The sequence below is a fragment of the Choloepus didactylus genome, chromosome 4, assembly GCF_015220235.1.
Source record: "Choloepus didactylus isolate mChoDid1 chromosome 4, mChoDid1.pri, whole genome shotgun sequence".
NCBI classification, from domain to species: Eukaryota; Metazoa; Chordata; class Mammalia; order Pilosa; family Megalonychidae; genus Choloepus; species Choloepus didactylus.
In genome coordinates, this window is record NC_051310.1 from 4,172,041 (window position 1) to 4,191,841 (window position 19,801).

A 19,801-nucleotide genomic window follows, 5' to 3' on the forward strand; every position below is an offset into this window, starting at 1 on the left:
TAATCTCAGAAATTGTAGCTTTCATCTCCAGATATTCAGTTGGCTCTTTTTAATATCTCATGATTCTATATAACTTTTTGAATTATGGAGTACAATTACTATAATAACTGTTTTAATGCTCTTCTCTGCTAATTCTAACATCTGTGTAACTTCTGGGTTGGTTTTGATTAATTGCTCAATCATCTCCTCATTATGGGTTGTGTTCTTGCCTCTTTGAATGCCTGGTAATCTTTGATTGGAGACCAAACATTGTGATTTCTCCCTTATTGGGTGACGGATTTCTTTTGTATTCCTATGCATCTTCTTGAGCTTTGTTCTGGGATGCAGCTAAATTTGGGAAGTTTGATCCTTTTGGATTTTGTTTATACAATTCGTTGGGCAGATCTGAAGAAGGCACAGTCTAGGGCTATTCCCACCACCGAGGAACAACCTTCTACCCGATGCCTGTGAGGAGCCCACGGGGAGGACCAGGCAGGCAGCCCCGCTGCCCACAGCCCCTGTGGGCTGTTTTCTGCTTGTGGGGCCAGCCCGGCCATGGTGGGCATTGAGGGCTGCCCCCCAGGCCCAGTTCTGAAGGCCTGAGTGGGGTGACAGGTGCAGCTTTAAAACCAGGGCTTGCCCCTGTGATTACATTGGGCCCAGCCAGATAACCCTGGAATGTCCCCATCTCAAGATCGTTAAGCATACCTGCCGTGTCCTTTTGCCATGGAAGGGATGAACTCACAGGTTCCAGGTGTCAGGACAGGGTATCTTTGGGAAGTCATTCTTCTGCTCTTTGGGGGCCATCTTGGAAGCTGCTTACCACGCCACCCCCAGGGATTCATAGTTTTGGAACCCTGTAGTTTTTTTTTTTTTTTTTTTTTCTCTTTCTCCTTCATTTCTGCTTTTCCCTGTCCATTGTCCTCATCCTGCAACATGGAGTCAAGAAAGGTAGTTGTTGGCAGCCTTGGGCCTCCCATCTGGAGAGTCCCATCACCAGAGAGGATTTACCTTCTTTCCTGAGTTACTGTTTGCAAAATTACAGAGAAGGATTTTGATTTGCCTGATTTGGATCAAACTTATCCAGTCAGCTGTGGCCAGGAGTCCCCACTCCTTAGCCAGAGACCAAGAGAGAACAGGGATCGTCGGAGCAGCAGAGCCCCCTTACTAGTTGTGCCGGTTTGGATATATTATGTCCCCCCAAGAAAAAGCCATGATCTTTTAATCCAATCTCATGGGATATTAGTATTAGGTTGTTTCCATGGAGATGTGACCCAGCCAACTGTGAGTGACACCTTTGGTTAGGGTATGACCTCTGATTGAATGGTTTCATGGAACTACACAAGGTCGAAAGATGTAGCGCTTTCACATTTCCGCTTATGTATTCCAGTGTGCTTTCCCAGTTGTTTCCCTGGTTGCCACACGCCACAGGCTGGCCACCAAGGCCTCTGGATGGGCCTCGTGCCTCCTGACTCCTCACCCTCCATCTGCAACAGGAACCCCCATCAGACCAGGCCATTCCCCTTCTGCGGCATCTAGACCACCTTCCGTGGAATCTGAATCAGCTAAAGCAGACACAGCATGGGGGAAGTTATGCTGTGACTTCCAGGGTGGGCTGTGAAAGGCCATGGGGCCTCGCCCTGGGGTGGCTGGAACACTCCCTCTGCAAGCTGGGAGCACCTTATAGGAAGCCCAAGAAACATGGAGAGGCCGAGGGTGCGCTCCGGTCCGCAGTCCGGGCCGAGCCCAGTCGGGCCACCCGCCAGGCACCAGGCTGGTGAGGGCAGAACCCTGCCAATGGCTGCAGGCCCCAGCCACGTCTTCCCAGTCGAGGCCCTGGACATCACAGAGTGGTCACACTGCTGCCCTCCTTGGCCCCCAGCTTACTCAACTACAAAATATATAAAATGGGGCCAGTAACAGTAACTACCTCAAAGAGCTGTGAGGGCTGAGTGAGTTAATATGTGTAAAAGTTTAGGATACTGTCTGGCATGTGGCAAGGGCTTTATAAACATTTGCTAACCCCTTCTTCCACCTTCTAATAAACATGTCCAAAATCTGTGCTCTCTGCCTGGATCCCCAGTCCCAGCCCAAGGGCTGCTGGGCCTCCCGCAGGTGCCAGGCCTTTCCCACGTGCCCCGGGGCAGCCTCTTTCTCTGAGCTTGTGCCCACGTCCCCTGCAAATGTGTTTCACAGCACGGGGCACTGGGAGCCTGAGCCCTGACCTTGGGGGAAGCGTGTGGTGTTAGGGAGGCCCCCATGGCTGGCTCACTGGGGCCCCTGGGGTTGGTACTGGGGCTGTGGGCCCCCCAGTGCCTCACCCCACCTCATCAGCCACGGCCAAGCCCCTCCCCAGTCTGTCACGGCAGCAAACAGCCATACCCCACTACCGCCTCTCCTCCAGCCAGGTGCAAGATCACCAGCACTTTGCCTGAGGCAGAGGCACAGATCAGGAGCCTTGCATCCTGTAAAGCCACATCTGCATCATTCACGTAGCCATCCCTTCAACCCCAGGAGCAAGTGCCGGGTGCTGGGCTAACGGCAGAGGACATCGTGCCAAGCACAGGCCCAGATGCCTTGCTCACATGTACCAGCTGTGCTGGGTGCTGAAAAGCAAAACCACAGGCGAGATGGGGTCTGACTGGCCTGGGGAGTGAGGCCAGGCTTCTGAGTGGGGGTGGTGGAGGAGGGGAGGGAGAAACAAAAGTGGAGGGGCCTAAGGTGGGAGGGAGAGGGAACAGTGGAGGAGCCCCCAAGGGGCCAGTGGGAGCAGAATCCAGACTGAAGGTAAGAGGGTAAGAATGAGTCTGGAGGAGAGACTGTACCATCCAAGCCTTCTGTGCCAGTTCGATGTATTATGTCCCCCAAAATGCCATAATCTTTGATGCAATCTTGTGCGGGCAGACCTATCAGAGTTGATTAGATTTTGGGATCCTTTGGGTGTTTCTATGGAGATGTGTTTCAATCGACTGTGGACAAGACCTTTGGTTGTATAATTTCCATGGAGGTGTTGCCTCACCCATTCAGGGTGGGTCTGAATTAAATTACTGGAGCACTACATAAACTCAGGCAGAAGGAGCGAGCTTGCTACAGCCAAGAGGGACACTTTGAAGAATGCACTGGAGCTGAGAGAGGAGCTTCAGCTTACAGAGACATTTTGGAGATGGCCTTTGAAAGCACACTTTTTCTCCAGAGAAGCTAAGAGAGGACAAATGCTCCAACAGCAACTGAGAGTGACATTTTTGAGGAGCTGCCGCCTAGAGAGGACCATCCTGGGAGAAAGCCATTTTGAAACCAGAACTCTGGAGCAGATGCCAGCCACATGCCTTCCCAGCCAACAGCGGTTTTCCAGACACCATTGGCCATCCTCCAGTGAAGGTACCCGATTGCTGATGTGTTATCTTGGACACTTTATGGCCTTAAGACTGTAACTGTGTAACCAAATAAACCCCCTTTACAAAAGTCAATCCGTTTCTGGTGTTTTCAACTCTGGCAGCATTAGCAAACTAGAACACCATCCCAACCCGGCACACTTGTGGGGGTGGAGGCCACCGTTAGCACTCAAGTGGGCAAAGGCGTGGAAGGGGAACTGTCCCAGATAAACTAGGGTGTCTGGCTGCCCTACTTCAAGGCCAAGGTAAAGAATTTGGTTTTCATTTAAAGAACAGGGAGACCTTTGGTTTTAAGCCAGGTTATCTGCTCAGCTTTGCTTAAAAAAAAACCAAACTTTTTATTAAAAAAAATATTGTACACAGACTGCACAAATAGATATGGTACTATTCAATGAAATTTTATACATGTACAGACTCACATGACACCAGAACAAGATACCTTATGTTTCCCCAGAAGGCTCCCTCTTGCCCCCTCCAATCCCTACCTCCCACAAGGTAAGTACAGTCTCGCTTCCATCACCGAAGACTGTTCTTGCCTTTTTTGTTTTCCTTGAGGTATAACATATGCACGGTGACAGGCAGTAACCCCAGTGTACAGTCTGAGGAACGTTTACCGCGTACCCCGATGTCATCGCCACTCAAATCTAGTGACAGCGGCACACACCCCGCGCCCCGGAGGTCAACCCCTCCTCGCAGGCGGCCGCCACCCGGACTCCCGTCACCACACAGTCGTGTCCTAACTTCCTGTTCTTCGCCCCAAAGAGAAGCCCTCGGGCTCTCGTGGCTTCCCGCCCCCGATCCTCCTAAAGACACCCCCTCCCGCCCTTCCCCGGGTTAGGGTGCCTCCCCGTGCAGCTCGCTCCCAGCGGCTCTCACCCGCCCCCCGGCCTCGTGAGCCCCCCAAGTCCCGCTGGCCCCTCCTCGCCGGTCGCCACGGGCTCGCTGAGGGGAGGTCACCCTCCTTCCCCCGCCACTCAGATAAACCAGAAGACGCAGGGCCCAGCAGCCCCGAGGCAAGCCGCCGGCCGCGCCTGTGTCTGCGGGGAGCGGAGGCCGAAACGGCCGCTGCGGGGGCACCGCCGGCTCACAGGGCGCTGGCGGGGTGGCCGCGGCCCAGCAGCCTCCAACCCCGCCGCCCGCCCTCCCTGGGCCTCGCTCTCCGTCCGTCAAGTCGGAGGGTGGGACCGAGCTTGGAGCTCGTTCGCCGAACCCGCGGCCGGGCCGGCCCCGAGACGCCGCGAGCAGCGGGGCAGCTCGCCCGGCCCTTCCCGCGGGCTCCGACCGCGACCCCGCCTCTGTGAGCCGCGGAGCCCCTTGCTTACAGGGGACTCCCGGTCCCGGCTTGCGGATGGCCGCGCAGACTAGGACCCAAGCGGGGCCGCTCTCGGCTCCGGGCTCCGGGCGGGAGCTCCGACGACCGAGACCGCGCGCCCCCTGGGGGCCGCCCTCTGCGCACGCGCCGGCCCCGCAATCTCGGCGGCGCACTGGTCGGCCCCGCCCCGCCCCGGCCGCTCCCCGCGCGCCAGCCCCGCCCGCCCGATCCCTTCCCAGCATCCCGGCCTCCCTACGGCAAGCGGCGAGGCCCGAGCCGCCGGGAGCCGGGAGCCGGGCGCGCAGGGGCGGGGCGGCGCGCTGAGGTCAGCGCGGCGGCGGCCGGCCCCACCGTGGTTGGCTGCGCCCGCGCTGGCCGCGCCCTGGTTGGCTGCGGGCCGCGGGCTGGGCCGCCGGGTCGGGGCTGGGGTCGGGGCTCGGGCGCCGGCCGGGCTTGCGCAGCGCTCCAGGTCCGCGGCGAGGCGGCGGGCCCGCGGGGAGGGCGCGGCCGGCGGCGGGCGGGGCTGCGGGGCGCGCGGGGGCGAGGGCGAGGGCGGGCCGCGCCGGGCGGGGCGGGCGGCGGCGCCGAGGGGAGGAGACCGGCCCATGGACCCGCGGGGCCCGGCGCCCCAGACGCTGCGCCGCCGGGACCGAGCCCAAGATGTCGGCCTAGGCCGGGGCGCGACGACGCGGACGGGGCGGCGACGAGGCGCCGCTGCTGCCCGGGCTCGCGGTCGCGGGGCCGCCGAGGGCTCGCCCTGACGGACTGGCCGAGCGGGCGGCGAGAGGTCGGCGCGCTGGGAGCGGGCCGCGCGGCACCATGTCGGCCAAGGTGCGGCTCAAGAAGCTGGAACAGCTGCTCCTGGACGGGCCCTGGCGCAACGAGAGCGCCCTGAGCGTGGAGACGCTGCTCGACGTGCTCGTCTGCCTGTACACCGAGTGCAGCCACTCGGCCCTGCGCCGCGACAAGTATGTGGCCGAGTTCCTCGAGTGGGGTGAGTGCGCGCCGGCCCCGGCCCTCGGCCCTCACGTCGGCCTCCTCCCGGCGCGGGGCTGCCTGCCCTTCCCACCCCGGCCCTGCGCGACCTCGCTTCCCGCCCAGCCCCGGGCCCCGGCCCCGTCCAGCCCTGTTGCGCCCTTGTCCCTCCTCTCGCTCTTCATCCCTCCCGGCCCTCCTCGGCCTCGCACATCCGCGTTCGCCGGCCCGCCCCCTCATCCTGCCCCTCGGAGCCACATCCTCCGCTCCCACCCCCATCCCCTCCCCCCCGCCGGGCCCTCGCCCCGTCCGCTTCCTAGATCCACCCTCCGAGTCTGGATATCATTTCCTGCAGCACACCCTGGGATATCCGCCCCACCCCCTCGCCTCTGGGGTCCGCGGCCAGCGTGGAGTCTCCGGCCTCCCTCCCCACGCGGGGGTGCTGGGGACGGTCGCGCGAGCCTTTTGCGTTCTCCTGGCCCGCCGGCCCGTGGGTCCCCCATCCCCCTGTGTGTCTCCTGGGAGCCCAGCTCTGACGTTGGGCCCCGCCTAGATGATGCGTGAGCACCCCTTTTAGTGTAGCACCTCCAAGGGAATTAAAATTTTTATTTTGAATATGACATGTGAGCAGATTGATTTCTTTCATCATAATAGTTTTGGACCCTTGTAATGTTTTGGGAGTGGCTGATCCTGTCAGTATATGGAAGTGACTTAAAATTTCTCTTCATATGGTGGTGGTTGTGTGCTTTCTCAGGTTTCCCATTCATTTAGGAATCTATTGAGAATCTCTTGTACCGAATGTAAAAGGAGTTGACTAGCCAACCCATTATACACTATTAGGAAGACATTTGATTAAGGCACTGAATGATAGAACCCTGAAGACAGGTTCTCTCTTTAACGTGGACATACTCTGACTTCATAACACCTGAGGAGGAGGAGGCAGTGCTCACCCTCTGGGCCAAACTGATGAGAATCTTCTTGGGTCCTTTGCGTCATCTGGCTATGCCTGTGCAGTTTGAACCAGTCATTTCTAATCTCGGGGACTGATAAAGCTGATATTCACATGAAGAAACAAACTAATGTGTTCCTTAGTGAGACCTCCTCTTTGCCAAAATGGTAACTGGAATTTGGTATTTTGTTTACAAATTAAAATTTTAAGTTGCGGTGTTCTCTGGAGGACTCCTGGTTTTTGCTCTTGGGTGGGGGGGTTGATGTGATCTCTTGTGAGAGCAGCGGTGGAAGGGTGCCCTGAGCCCTGTTATTTCAGCAGGGACTCCCATTCATGGTAAATTAATAGTATCCACTTGCTGGTCCCTTATCAGTATCAGTGCCTCAATTTCTGGCTGAATAATTAACTGACTCCCCCATTGCTTGAAAGGTGTGATCTTTGGCGTGTCTTAAGCTGAGTTTTCTGAATTTGGTGTTTGCCATTCCTTTGTGAGCACTTGATCTTCAAATCTAGACAGAGCCACACTCAGGTTCAACTTGGGGTGCAGTCTGTGAGTAAAGCGTGACTGAAAGGAGGAAGCTGGCGAAAGGTTGGTTTCCCGGGGAAGGTGTGGTCGGTGGGCTCCCGGCCTGGGGGATTAGTCTGAGGCCCGGTGCCCTCTGCACCAGCAGCCACTGTGCAGCCGCCTCTCTCGCCAGGGTCACTGTCCCCTCCATGAAGTGGGTGGACTTTGCTGAGGAATCTCTTGTCAGCAGGTGTGAGGGCTGTATATTGTGAGAGCCAACCTTTCCAAATTTAAACCTCTGTTCTTGTGCTAATATAGAAATATTTTATATATTATACGAAGCAATATAGAAATACTTTTTGAAATTATATTCTGTGCCTTTGGAAATTGTGGTCACAAATAAATTATCCTTCTCCCAAAAACTCCTTTTGCACAGAAATGTAAGCTTTAAATTACAGAGAAGACTGAGCTTAGATTTAAGATGGCATTTTAATGAAGTATTAATGTGTTTTAGAAAAAGTATCTAATCTCATGTTAGCTAACCTACATGCACCATTGTAACTCTACAGTGGTGTGTTACTGGCAAAGTTGTGTGTGCGGTCGTTACTGAGTGTTACTTGGCCTCGCCCACTTACTGCTATTAGAAGGCAAGGAGTGGGCTTCCAAGTAGAATTGTTTGTGGAGCATTAAGTACCCTAACTTCCAAGTGGAATTATTTCTGCTCAGGAAAATAGAGTTTGTTATTTTTGCAGCTGGCAGTAGTTTTGAGTTCATCTGTACTGGTAGCACATCTAATAATTAAAGAATATGAAGCATAGCAGAGTTCCCTAATCACTTTCTGACATGTGCTTATGAGGAATGGTTGAAAATGTGTCTGCATCTGCTAAATCTGCTTAGAGGCTCTTGCTGGGGTTTGTGGGGTTTGTGGATTCTCACGCTGGCCTTTTGAAACCTTTGGTAGGCTGGTTCCTGAAACGCATGGGGTAGAAGTCTTGAAACTTCAGGAAGAAAGGCAGCAGAATCAGCCCAGATTTTGAGTCTTATTGGGAAATCTTTGAGGAAATTTGGACTGTATGTGTAATAAAGTCTTTAAGAGAAGGCTGTTTCTGGCCCTTTTTTTCTTATTGTCACAGAAGTTGTGTAGGACAAGACTTGCTCAGCCTTCCTTTTAGGCTTTTGTCTTTAATTTCCCCTTGATTATGTTTATGGTTTGATTGGTTTCCTCTTTGAAATTCTGGACCTTATTTAAAAGTTGGAAATACTCTGCTTTGCATGTATATTTTTTAAAGCTGTTTTTAAAAATGTAAATTTGCTACAGTTTGAAGCAGAGCATATGAAACATTTTTAAATTTCTTCAAGTAAATAGGAATAAATAGTGACAGCCAAACGAGGTGCCTTTGTTGTTCATGTTTATGTAGAGATGGTTTTAACTTACATTTGTTGAGTTTGTTGTCCACAGCTTAGGCATGATGGCTGGTGTTGGGTTTGGAGGGAGCTGACGTTGCTGGCCCGGGCTGCCTGCGTGACCCTCTTCTCCCGCCCCGTGTGGCCTGCGGTCTGGGCGGGGGCCGGGAGAGGCCCAGTGCCAGGGGGACACTCATGGGGGCAGGTCAACGTGGGTCCCCCATTCGCCCATCCAGGACGTCTTCCTTCATGCTGTGCTTCCTCTGCAGCAAGCAGAATTCATCTTTCTAGCCTTTTGCTTAATTTCCCCATTTGTGGTTTTTCTCATTGTGAAGACGGCAGTGCTTTCTCCCGAGTTCTTCATGACTGTGAGTGCCCGGAGCTGGGGGCCGGCCAGTGCCCAGCCCTGGGGTGCGTGGGGTGATGGGGAAGCCCCTACCAGACTTACTGAGTAAGGGTTGACTGATGGTGCTAAACATTGCAAAATACATTTTGCCCTTAATGGTTTTCCTGGATAGAATGTTCCTGTAACATGGGAGCACTTTTCTTTTAAATAACAGATTAAAGAAGTGGGTCATTTGAAATAACCTCTAAATGTAGGGAAATATTGGGATTGCATCATACAATTAGGTTAGCATACTTTTGATTTTATGGCTGTTTGAAGTGTGTGTCGATGTTGATTGCATGGCATGAGATGGGAGAGTTGAACCTGTCAGACCTTAACAAGCCAACCTTAACTTTTCTCTCCTAAAATTTTGCCTGTCAACAAAAGTGGGCGGCAGTGTCTTTGTAAATCCAGACTTTAAATTAGTAAAATTGGAGTTGAAGTTGTTCTCACCCCTGAATACCACTGTGTGAGCTGCCTGATAACGTTGTTAGTGCACTGGGAATAGTTCTTCAAGCAAAATACTCCAGTGCATGGAAGTCAGAGAACTTGGAATGCCGCAGGGTTGATGCATCCCTGTTCTCCGAACTTCCTGCCCGTGCCCGGCCTCATAGAGCCAGATGCCCTCAGAAGTCTTCTCTGTGTGGATAAGCAAGTGAGCACACAGGACTGTCAATTCCAAACCACATTAAATATGGGGAAGCTACTGAATGCTTTTCCCAGGGAAAGGGCAAAAAGTATCTTCTGAGGCTAATAAAGTAAAAGGATCTTGCTGGAAGAGATCAAATCCAAATTTTTATTCTTTTTATTGAAAGTAAGATAAAATAGAACTAAAGGATGTTTTAGGAAAAAAAAAAACAAAAAACTGTATAATCTCATCACCCTAATCCTCCATAACAGTACTTGTTAGTACTGGTCGACATTTAAGTTTGATTCTTAGGTACTTAAAAGATTACTGAATGGGAGTCTGCTAAGTTATCCTTAAATTTGTATGAGAAGCTCACACAAATGCTCCCTTACTGATGGAAATGGATGAGAGGAAAATACACTTTCCTTAGCTCTAAAATCACAGGTGTCTTGGCATTGTGAACTAAACATGGCAATCTTTTGAAGAATTTATTCGGACTTGACATCTACCAGAGAAACTTCATTTTCATGCAAGTAAAATAGATACTACCTATGAAATAGATATAAAGGTCACAGTCTGAGTTTAAACCATCTGTGTTGGGTGTTGGATTTTTGGTCTGTTTTATTGATTGGGGGGTAACTGTGGCAACAAAATAGTTTCTAGGCTAAAACTTTGCAAAGAAAATAGATTATATCATATGGAACTTTGGATTTTTGTTATCCTTAGTGAGAGGAAAGAGTTAGTATTTCTGTCAAATTCTGTCCTGATACTGGAACTTCCTGGAGACCGTGTGAAAAGTATTCTTCTAAGGTGATTCCTTAAGTTTTGGGGGTTGATGGTAGTTCCTCTGACCTCCAAAATCAGAGTCATGGGTTTGAGAACTTCAGGAATTTTGAGAGATCACATAATCTGCCACCACCACCACCCCTACCCCCACTTTGGGAAACCGGGCTCTGGTCACTTTGTCTGTCCGTTCCTGAGCAGGCAGCCCTCCCACCAGTGACCCCCTACACGGGACTGTGGTCAGCCTCAGTCCTCCCTGCTGGTGCCTGCTTCAAATGCCTTTTATTTTAGCCCTTTCCATTCCCATCATCACTGTCCTGGCTGAAGCCCTCCAACCTGAATGAGCGCCTTCCCCACTTGAAGTTTTAAACACCTCTGCCAGATCAGTTTGAAACACTGTTTTCATTTCATCATTCCCCCTTTCAGAAACCTCTACATAGCTTCATATTCTCTTGTCTTTTTTTCCTAAATCAAGTCTAAAATCCACAATCCAATGTTAAAATTCAAAATTGACCTAAAAAGACATATCTAATCTTAGTTTTAGAAATTGAGGTTAATAACACTTCTGACTATGCCCTATGGGGTGATTTTTTATATACCTATATAATTTTTACCTTTATTGAATTAATACATTCACTCAATTGAAAAAGCCAAATAGTACTACTGAGCTGCAGTGCCCACCTGGGATTGTGGCTTCCCAAGGGCAGCCCCGTTAAACCCCTCTGTGTCTACTGGTGACTGCTTGTCTTAGTTAGGCCAGTAACAGAGAACCAAATAACGGTGACTTAAATCAAGGTTGACTTCTTGCTCACCTAAGATTGGGGGGTCGGCTGTCCAGGGCTGGGATGGCAGCCTCATTCCTGGAAGCCTTCAGGGACTTGGGCCCTTGCCTTCAGTCCCCCATCTGAGAGGGTGGCGATCCCAGCCACATGCAGGCCTCTGGATGGGGGTGTTCTGTTACCATGGAAGCAGGGAAGAATGTGGGATATTGGAGGCTATTTAGCAATTCCTGCCTCAAATTCTGTGTTTCTAAATTAGCATGCTTGTACTGCTAATTTCTGAGTTTTCCATTTTAGACATCATCAGCTGACTTCCTACTATGGAAGAGAAGGCTTTTAGAACTCTTCTCTCCATGGATGGACCACCCTCCCCCAGCCCTTCCCTCTTGCTCCCGTCTCCCCATATGGTCCACATTTGATTATATAATAACTTTTGTTTAAATTGATATTAAGTGGTTCCGTTTTGGTCATTAGGTAAATATCTTTCACAGCTAAGTCACATAGTATGCAACAATTAATTCCCCGTCTTCACTAATTTTTGTATTTATTGGAATGAATTGTCGTTTCTTTCTATGAGCTTGGTTTCTGGGGGACAGTCATGAATTTAGTCCCAGGCTTTTTAATGGAACTCTTCGGTACACTCAAAGACCTGAAAGAATCTGGCTTGTTCAGTTCTTTTCTTGGAGCATCCCTTCCAGAGACTTCCACTTCCTGGTCCAGGCTCGACTGTGTGTTCTCTCGGCTTGCTGCTTAGCAGTCACCTGGGGTTTCTCTTCCTTCTTTGCTGTTGGAATTCCTTTTGACTCTCTCTGTTGAACCTGCTTTTTCTGGAACCCAAGTCTTTCTCCTTTTGGTGGAGTATATCTTCTAAAGGGGCTTACTGAGAAAGGGTTTGTAGGTCAGTTTTTGTTTGAGATCTTGCCCATCTGAAGATGTCTCTTCTTCCCTCATGTGAATGACAGGTACCTGGGTTTGGAGTTCAAGGTTGGAAATAATTTTTCCTGGGAAGTTTGAAGGCATTGCCACATTCATGCCTGCCTTCCATTGTGGGTAGTGGGAAGTTGGGGACCATGGGGTTCCCAGGCTTTTGTGGGTGGCTTGTTTTATCTCTGGTCGCTTTCAGAATCTGTTTATTACTGGTTCCGTGGTGGATCTTTCTGAAGGACTTGGATCGTTCTGTTCTGGAAAACTTTTTGGTGTCATTTCTTGGTAATCTCTGATTTCTCCATTCTGTCCATCTCGAGCGTGTACCATTTTCACATGTTGGACTGCCTGGTCCGTTTCCTTTCCTCTCTTCTGATTTTTTTGAGGGGGGGGGAAGTCCTCAACTTTATCTTTTAGCCCTTACGTTGAATTTTGTATCTGCCATCATATCTTTCACTTCTAAATGTTCTTGTTCTCAATTTTTCTTTCTATAACATCCTGTTTTTGTATCATAGAGGCAACACATTTAAAAAAATTCTCTTTGGTTATAATTTTTTATGTGTGTATCCATTTATACACTCATGCTGCAGTCATTTTCATTTGTTTCCTGCATTGTCTGTGTTTCTTCTTAACTCTTTTCCTGTTTCCTACTTTGATTTCTGTCTTTCATGGTAATGCCTGCTGATTATTGACTCTCCTTTTCACCATTCTAAGTGGGCTCCTTGGACATTTCCCTGTATGCATAGGCAACTTTTAAGCCCTGAGTCTCATCAGGAAATAAGGTGTCAACCCTGCCAGTTTGAGGGTAGCTCCCAGAAGTTGGTAAAGTAATCTTCTCTCGGACCTGTCAGTTTCCCCAGAGAGGAGTTTCCCAGCTCCTGCATGGGGCCCTGGGGGGTGGTAGCCGGCCTCTGCCTGGCTGCTGGCTTTCTGGGAAGGTGGGATGTGGTGTGTCACTCCATCAACTTGGATGTTTCTAGGCAGCTGTCGTCTCCTGTCATTCACTCAACAGGCTCCTGCCTTCCTGGAGGTATACAGATTGTATCATTTGTTGTCATTTTGGTAGGTTTCCAGATGGCGCAGAGGTAAGGTGCAGGTTCTCCATGCCACACTCAACTGAAAGTTGCCCTGGTTTTGCCTCTATGTGAAGTTAGAGTCTCTAGTTGCTCTGTCTTCTGATATGGATGTATGGCTGTTTCTCTTCACACTCACTCGTTAGAGAGGTTCCCGTCAGTAGAAGAAAGCACAGAGGAGGGCAGGTTTTTCTCCAGTAACTGCACAAGCATTGAAAGAGAAGGGTTAAAAGCATCCGGAGGGGAAGAATGGGATGAGTGTAATGAGAGCAGAAAAGAGGGTGCCCGGGGAGTCCTGCCTGCTGAGGTGGCGGGATGGGGGTGTGAATGTGGGAATGTTAAAGCTGGGTGTTTGTGGTGTGGAGGCTGCTTGGGTAAACGCTGTCGTGGAGCTGAGTCCAGTTAACTCCAAAGCTTTTGCTGTGTGGAAGGAAGTCACCTATGTAAGATTAGCAAGAGCAGAATAAGAAATGTTCTTGCCACTCATATTTTTCTAAAAATAGCATAGACCTCCGCTTACCACAGCACCCATGGCTACATCTGAGGATATTGCTTTGTTTTACTTCGCTCTTGTTAGCACAGAGAATTGACTTTGTCATTTGGTTTTAAAAGTTTAAAGCGGTAGTTTGCGTTTATTATTTTTAACTTACACTTTATTTTTTTGAAACAGCATTTGCACTGATTCTTTACGACTGAGTTAGATGTCAGTTTCTTAAGTAGTGGGCATGCAGCTAATCTTTTGGAAAATTAACTTTGCAGCTGTGTCACAAATAGATTTTTAAAATTTTTTACCCAAAGTATTTGAAATCAGATTGTTGAAAAGTCGTTAAGTATACTAACAAATCAGCTTTTTCTGATGAACCTTTAAAATGAATCAGGGAGAATATCAATGAATCACTGCTTTAGAATATGTAGGAAATAATGTCTACCTGGCAGCAAATTGAGAAGTTATTGGGAATGATCTGTTTCCAGTTTAGCCAGTTAATCATGTCAGGGTTGGTATTTATGTTATATTATACCGGGACAAGAAATATTTCCCAAAACATCAGTCATTGACAGGGTTTTATCTAAAGTGATAAGTGTTGTTATATTTCCTTCCGCAAATATTTAATTATTTTTTTTGAAAACAAGGTTTGTGTTCATGATATTTTAATAATCTTTGTGACATGATGTATTAAGAGGGTTATTGAACAAAAGCAGGATGTTTGTCAGCAATAGGAGAGAAACTTACATTGAATTATGCAGCTGACTGATTCAGTTTATATATGTGTGTGGAAAAGAAAGGTTTCTCTGCCTTTTACAATTACCAGATGATATCTTTCTCTTTTTGTTAACAGCTTTATTGAGATATCCCATTCACACACCGTGCAATTCACCTGTTAAACTGTACAATTCAATAGTTTTTAGTTTATCAGAGAGTTGTATGGCCACTACGACAGTCAGTTTTAGAACGGTTTCCTCACCTCGGAAGGAAAGCCCCTGCACTTGAGTCCCACCCAGGCCTCCACTACCCCCGCCCTGAGCGGCTGCGGACGTGCCCTGTCGCTATGTCTTTGCCTTTTCCGGACGTTTCATGAAAGTGGAATCATGGGATCTGTCTGGTCTGGCTTCTTTCCTTTAGCGTAATGTTTTCCAGGTTCACTCATGCTGTAGCAGCTATCAGTATGCCATCCTTTTTTATCGCTGAATAATATTCCATTACAGGGATATGCCACATTTTGCTTATACATTCCTCAGTCGAAGGACATTTGGGTCATTTCTGCTTTTTGGCTCATTTCTACTTTTTGGCTATTATGAGTAACACTGCTGTGAACCTTCATGTGCAGGTTTTTGTGTGGACATATGTTTTCATTTCTTCTGGATATATACTTAAGAGTGGAATTGCTGAGCATAGGTAAACACTGTTTAACTTCTCGAGGCTCTGTCAGAATGTTTCTCTACTTCTCCTGAACATTCGTTGTTATCTGATTTTCTTTTAACAGCTTAACTGAGATGCAGCTCACAGACTGTACAACTCACCCATGTAAAGTGTACAATTCAATGTTTTTAGAGTATATTCACAGATATATGCAACCATTACCACACTCAATTTTGGAACATTTTCATCACCTTAAGAAGAAACCCCATTCTTTTTAGATATCTAGATATCACCTAGTATTCCGCTAAGTCCTCCACCCCGCCGACCCCAGCCCTAAGCAACCACTAATATACTTTCTGTGTCTATAGATTTCCCTGTTCTCGTCACTTCGCATGAGTGAATCATGTAATTTTATGTTCACTTCATTCACTAAGCATGATGTTTTCAAGGTTCATCTGTGTTGTAGCATGTATCAGTACTTCATTTTTTAATGGCCAAGTAATATTCCTTTGTATGGATAATTATGTTTGCTTTATCCTTTTATCAGTTGGCACTTGGGCTGTTTCCACCTTCTGGCTGTTGTGAATAATGCTGCTGTAAATTCATGTACAAAATTTTTTGTGTGGACATATGTTTTTATTTCTCATGGAAATATTCCTAGGTGTGAAATTGCTGGGTCATATGGTAGCAATGTTTAACTTTCAAAGGAACTGCCAGACTGTTTTCCAAAGTGTCTGCACCATTTTACATTCCCACCAGCAATGTATGAGGGTTCTGCTATCTTCACATATTTGCCAAAGCTTGTTATATGACTTTTTGATTCTAGCCATTCTAAAGGGTGTAAAGGGATATCTTATTGTGATTTTGATGATTTGCATTTCCCTAATGACCAGTGATGTTGGGTATCTTCTCATGTGCGTATTGGCCATTTCTTTATTTTCTTTAGAGAAATGCCTGTTCAACTCCTTTGCCCATTTTTAGTTGGGCTGTATGCCTTTTTTTTCTTTTAAATTCAGTTTTATTGAGCTATATTCGCATACCATACAGTCACCCATGGTGTATAATCAGCTGTTCTCAGTACCAGCATATAGTTGTGCATTCATCACCCCAATCTATTTTTGAACATTTCTTTATACCAGAAAGAACAAAAATAAGAATACGAAATGAAAGTTAAAAAGAACACCTGAATCATTCCTCCCATCCCTATTTTTCATTTAGTTTTTATCCTCATTTTTCTCCTCATCCATCCATACACTGGATAAAGGGAGTGCGATCCACAGGGTTTTTACAATCACAGTCACGCCTTGTAAGCTACATAGTTATACAATCGTCTTCAAGAATCAAGGCTATTGGGTTGGAGTTTGGTAGTTTCAGGTATTTACTTCTAGCTATTCCAATGCATTAAAACCTAAAAAGGGTTATCTATATAGTATATAAGAGTGTCCACCACAGTGACCTCTCGACTCCATTTGGAATCTCTCAGCCACTGAAACTTTATTTTGTCTCATTTTGCATCCCCCTTTTGGTCAAGAAAATGTTCTCAATCCCAAGATGTCGGGTCCAGATTCATCCCCGGGAATCATATCCTGCGTTGCCAGGGAGATTTATACCCCTGGGAGTCAGGTCCCATGTAGCGGGGAGGGAGGGGAGTGAGTTCATCTGCTGAGTTGGCTTAGCTAGAGAGAGAGAGAGGCCATGTCTGAGCAACAAAGAGGCACTCGGGGAGACTCTTAGACACAAATACAAGCAAGTTCAGCCTCGCCTCTGCAGTAATGTGCTTCATGAGGGCAATGGACTGTATGTCTTTTTATTGAGTTCTGAGAGTTCTTTATGTGTCAGATAAGTGATTTGCAAATATTTTGTCCCATTCTGTGGGTTGTCTTTTGTCTTCCTTGATAGTGTCCTATGAAACACAAAGTTTTTAATTCTAATGAAGTGCATTTTTATTTTTTCTTTGGCTACTTGTGCCTTTGGTGTCATATCTAAGAAACTATTGCTAAAATCCAAGGTTATAAAGATTCACACTTATGTTTTCTTCTAAGAATTTTCTCATTTCAGCTCCTGTATTTAGATTACTGATAAATTTTGAATTAATGTTGTATATGGGGTGAGATAGGAGTGCAGCTTCATCTTTTGCCTGTGGCTCTCCAGCCAGACAGCACCATTTGAGGAATAGTCTTGGCACCCTTGTGGAAAATGAACTGACTGCAGATACTTGGTTTTTTTCTAGACTACTGGTTCTATTCCATTGATCTTTATATCTATCCCATGTCAGTACTAGACTGTCGTCTTTACTGATGCTTTGCAGTAAGTTTTGAAACGGAATTGTGAGCCCCACTTTGTTTTTCTTTTTCAAGATCATTTTGACTGTTCTGGATCTCATGTTCCACATGAATTGTATGAACAGCTTGTGACTCTGCAAAAAAAAAAAAAAAAAGCCACATGTGATGTTGATAGGGATTGTGCTGAATCTGTAGATTCATTTGGGGAGTATTGCCATCATAGCAATATTAGGTCATCTTATCCATGAACATGGGCTGTCTTTCCATGTATTTAGATTTTCTTTGATTTTTCTTTCAACAATGGTTTGTAGTTTTACAAGTCTTGCATTCTTTTGTTAAATATATCCCTTATTATTTATTTATTTTTTTACTGCAATTATAAATGGGATTGTCTTAATTTTTTTTTCGGATTGTTCAAGTGTCTGAAAATACAATCGATTTTTGTCACTAGGGTTTGTATACTGCAACCTTGTGGAACACATTTATTACTTTCCAGTTTTCTAGTGTATTATTTAGTATTTTCTATAAATAAGATCATGCTGTCTGTGAATAGAGATAGTTCTTCTTCCTTTTCAGTCCGAATGCCATTTATTTCATTTTCTTGCCTAATCACCCTGACCAGAGCCTCCAGTATACATGTTGAATGGAAGTGATAAGAATGGAATCCTCTTCTTGTTTCTTTTCTTAGGGGAAAGCATCCAGGCTTTCACCATTAATAGGATGTTAATGGTGGGTTTTTCATAGCTGCCCTTTATTGAGTTGAGGAGGTCCCTTCTAGTTCTACTTCGTTCAGTGGTTTTATCATGAAAGGGCATTGGATTTTGTCAGATGCCATTTCTGTGTGTATTGAGATGATTGTGGGTTTTTTGTTTGTTATTCCACTTATATTTTATTATTTAATTGGTTTTCATGTGTTGAAACAGTCTTGCATTCCTGAGGAAAATTGTATCTGGTCATGGTGCATAATTCTTTTTATGCTGGATTGGTTTGCTATTATTATTCACAGGAGATACTGGGCTGTGGTTTTCTTGTGATGTCTTCGTCTGGCTTTATCATCAGGGCCATACTGGCCTAGAATGAGTTAGGAAGTTTTACATCCTTTTCTATTATTTGGAAGTGTTTGTGAAGAATTGGTATTTTTATTTAAATGTTTGGTAGGATTCACTTTTCATTGTGGACTCCACAGAGCCATCTGGGGCTGCACTTTCCTTTGTGGGTAGTTTTTTGTTTGTTTGTTTGTTTTGTTTTTTTAATGTAATTTTATTGAGATATATTCACACACTATGCAGTCCATCCAAAGTGTACAGTCATTGGCTCACAGTATCATCACATAGTTGTACATTCATCACCACAGTCATTTTTAGAACATTTACATTACTCCAGAAAAAGACATAAAAAGAAACAAGAGAATTCCACACATCCCATACTCCTTACCACCCCTCTTTTATTTGTGGGTGGTTTTTTTTTTAATTACTGATTCAATCTCTTACTTTTTACAGGTCTGTTCAGATTTTCTGTTTTGTATTCAATTTTGATTGCCTGTGTCTTTCTAGACATTGTCCATTTCATCTAAGACATCTAATTTATTGGCATACTGCTGTTCATAGTATTCCTTCATAATCCTCTTTATTTCTGTAATGTCCCTCTTTCAAACCTGCTTCTGGTAATTTGAGTCTTCTCTTTTTTTTTCTTGGTCAGTCTAGCTAAAGGCTTACCAATTTTGTTGAACTTTTCAAGGAAAGAACTTTTAGTTTTGTTGTTTATTGTTTTCTATTTCATTAATTTCCACTCTAATCTTTTTATTTCCTTCTTTCTGCTTCCTTTTGGTTAGTTTGCTCTCTTTTATTCCCACTGTTTTAAGGTGGAAGTTAGGTTATTTGATTTGAGATCTTTTTAAATATAGGCACTTACTGCTATAAGTGTCCCTCTAAGCACTACTTTTCATTGCATCCCATATGTTTTGGTATGTTGTCTCTTCATTTTCATTCATCTCTGAGTTTTTTTCTAATTTTCCTAATGATTTCTTCTGTGACCTGTTGGTTATTTAGGTGTGTGTTGTTTAAATTCACATATTTATGAGTTTCTTGTTTCTAATTTCATCACATGGTTGTTGGAGAACGTACTCTATTATTTTTATTCTTCTGAATTTACTGAGGTTTGTTTTATGGTATAGCATGTGGTCTGTTCTGGAGAATGTTCCTGGTGCACTAAGAAGACTGTATTCTACTGTCGTTGGGTAGAGTGTTGTATAGATGTCTGTTAGGTCTGGCTGGTTTATAGTGGTGCTCAAGTCTTCTATTTCCTTGTTGATCTCCCACCTAGTTGTTTTATTTTTGTTGAAAGTGGGGTCTTGAAGTCTTAAAATAATATTGTTGAATTGTCTATTTCTCCTTTTCTGTTTTGGCTTCATGTATTTTGGTGCATGTATGTTTATAATTGTTACATTTTTCTGATGCGTTGATCTTTTCATATAAAAGTCCCTCTTTAGTAACATTTTTTTTGTTTTAAAGTCTGTTTGTCTGATGATAATATTGCCACTCCAGCTTTCTTATTGTTATTATTTGTATGGATAA

At 46.3% G+C, this 19,801-nt stretch overlaps 1 protein-coding gene across 2 annotated transcripts in view; it reads left to right on the forward strand.

Moving 5' to 3' along the window:
* The first annotated feature begins 5,267 nt into the window (after positions 1 to 5,267).
* The window catches only part of CDC42BPB (CDC42 binding protein kinase beta), a 158,096-nt gene continuing 143,562 nt past the window's right edge, over positions 5,268 to 19,801 (forward strand). The window contains exon 1 of one of the 2 annotated variants that reach the window (XR_005216176.1): positions 5,268 to 5,677. Coding sequence is in view for 1 of the 2 variants with exons in the window: in XM_037831783.1 (XP_037687711.1) it covers positions 5,503 to 5,677 (175 nt within the window). In the remaining variant the exon portion in view is untranslated. The remainder of the gene's footprint in view (positions 5,678 to 19,801) is intronic. The other variant, XM_037831783.1, reaches the window with a different exon arrangement.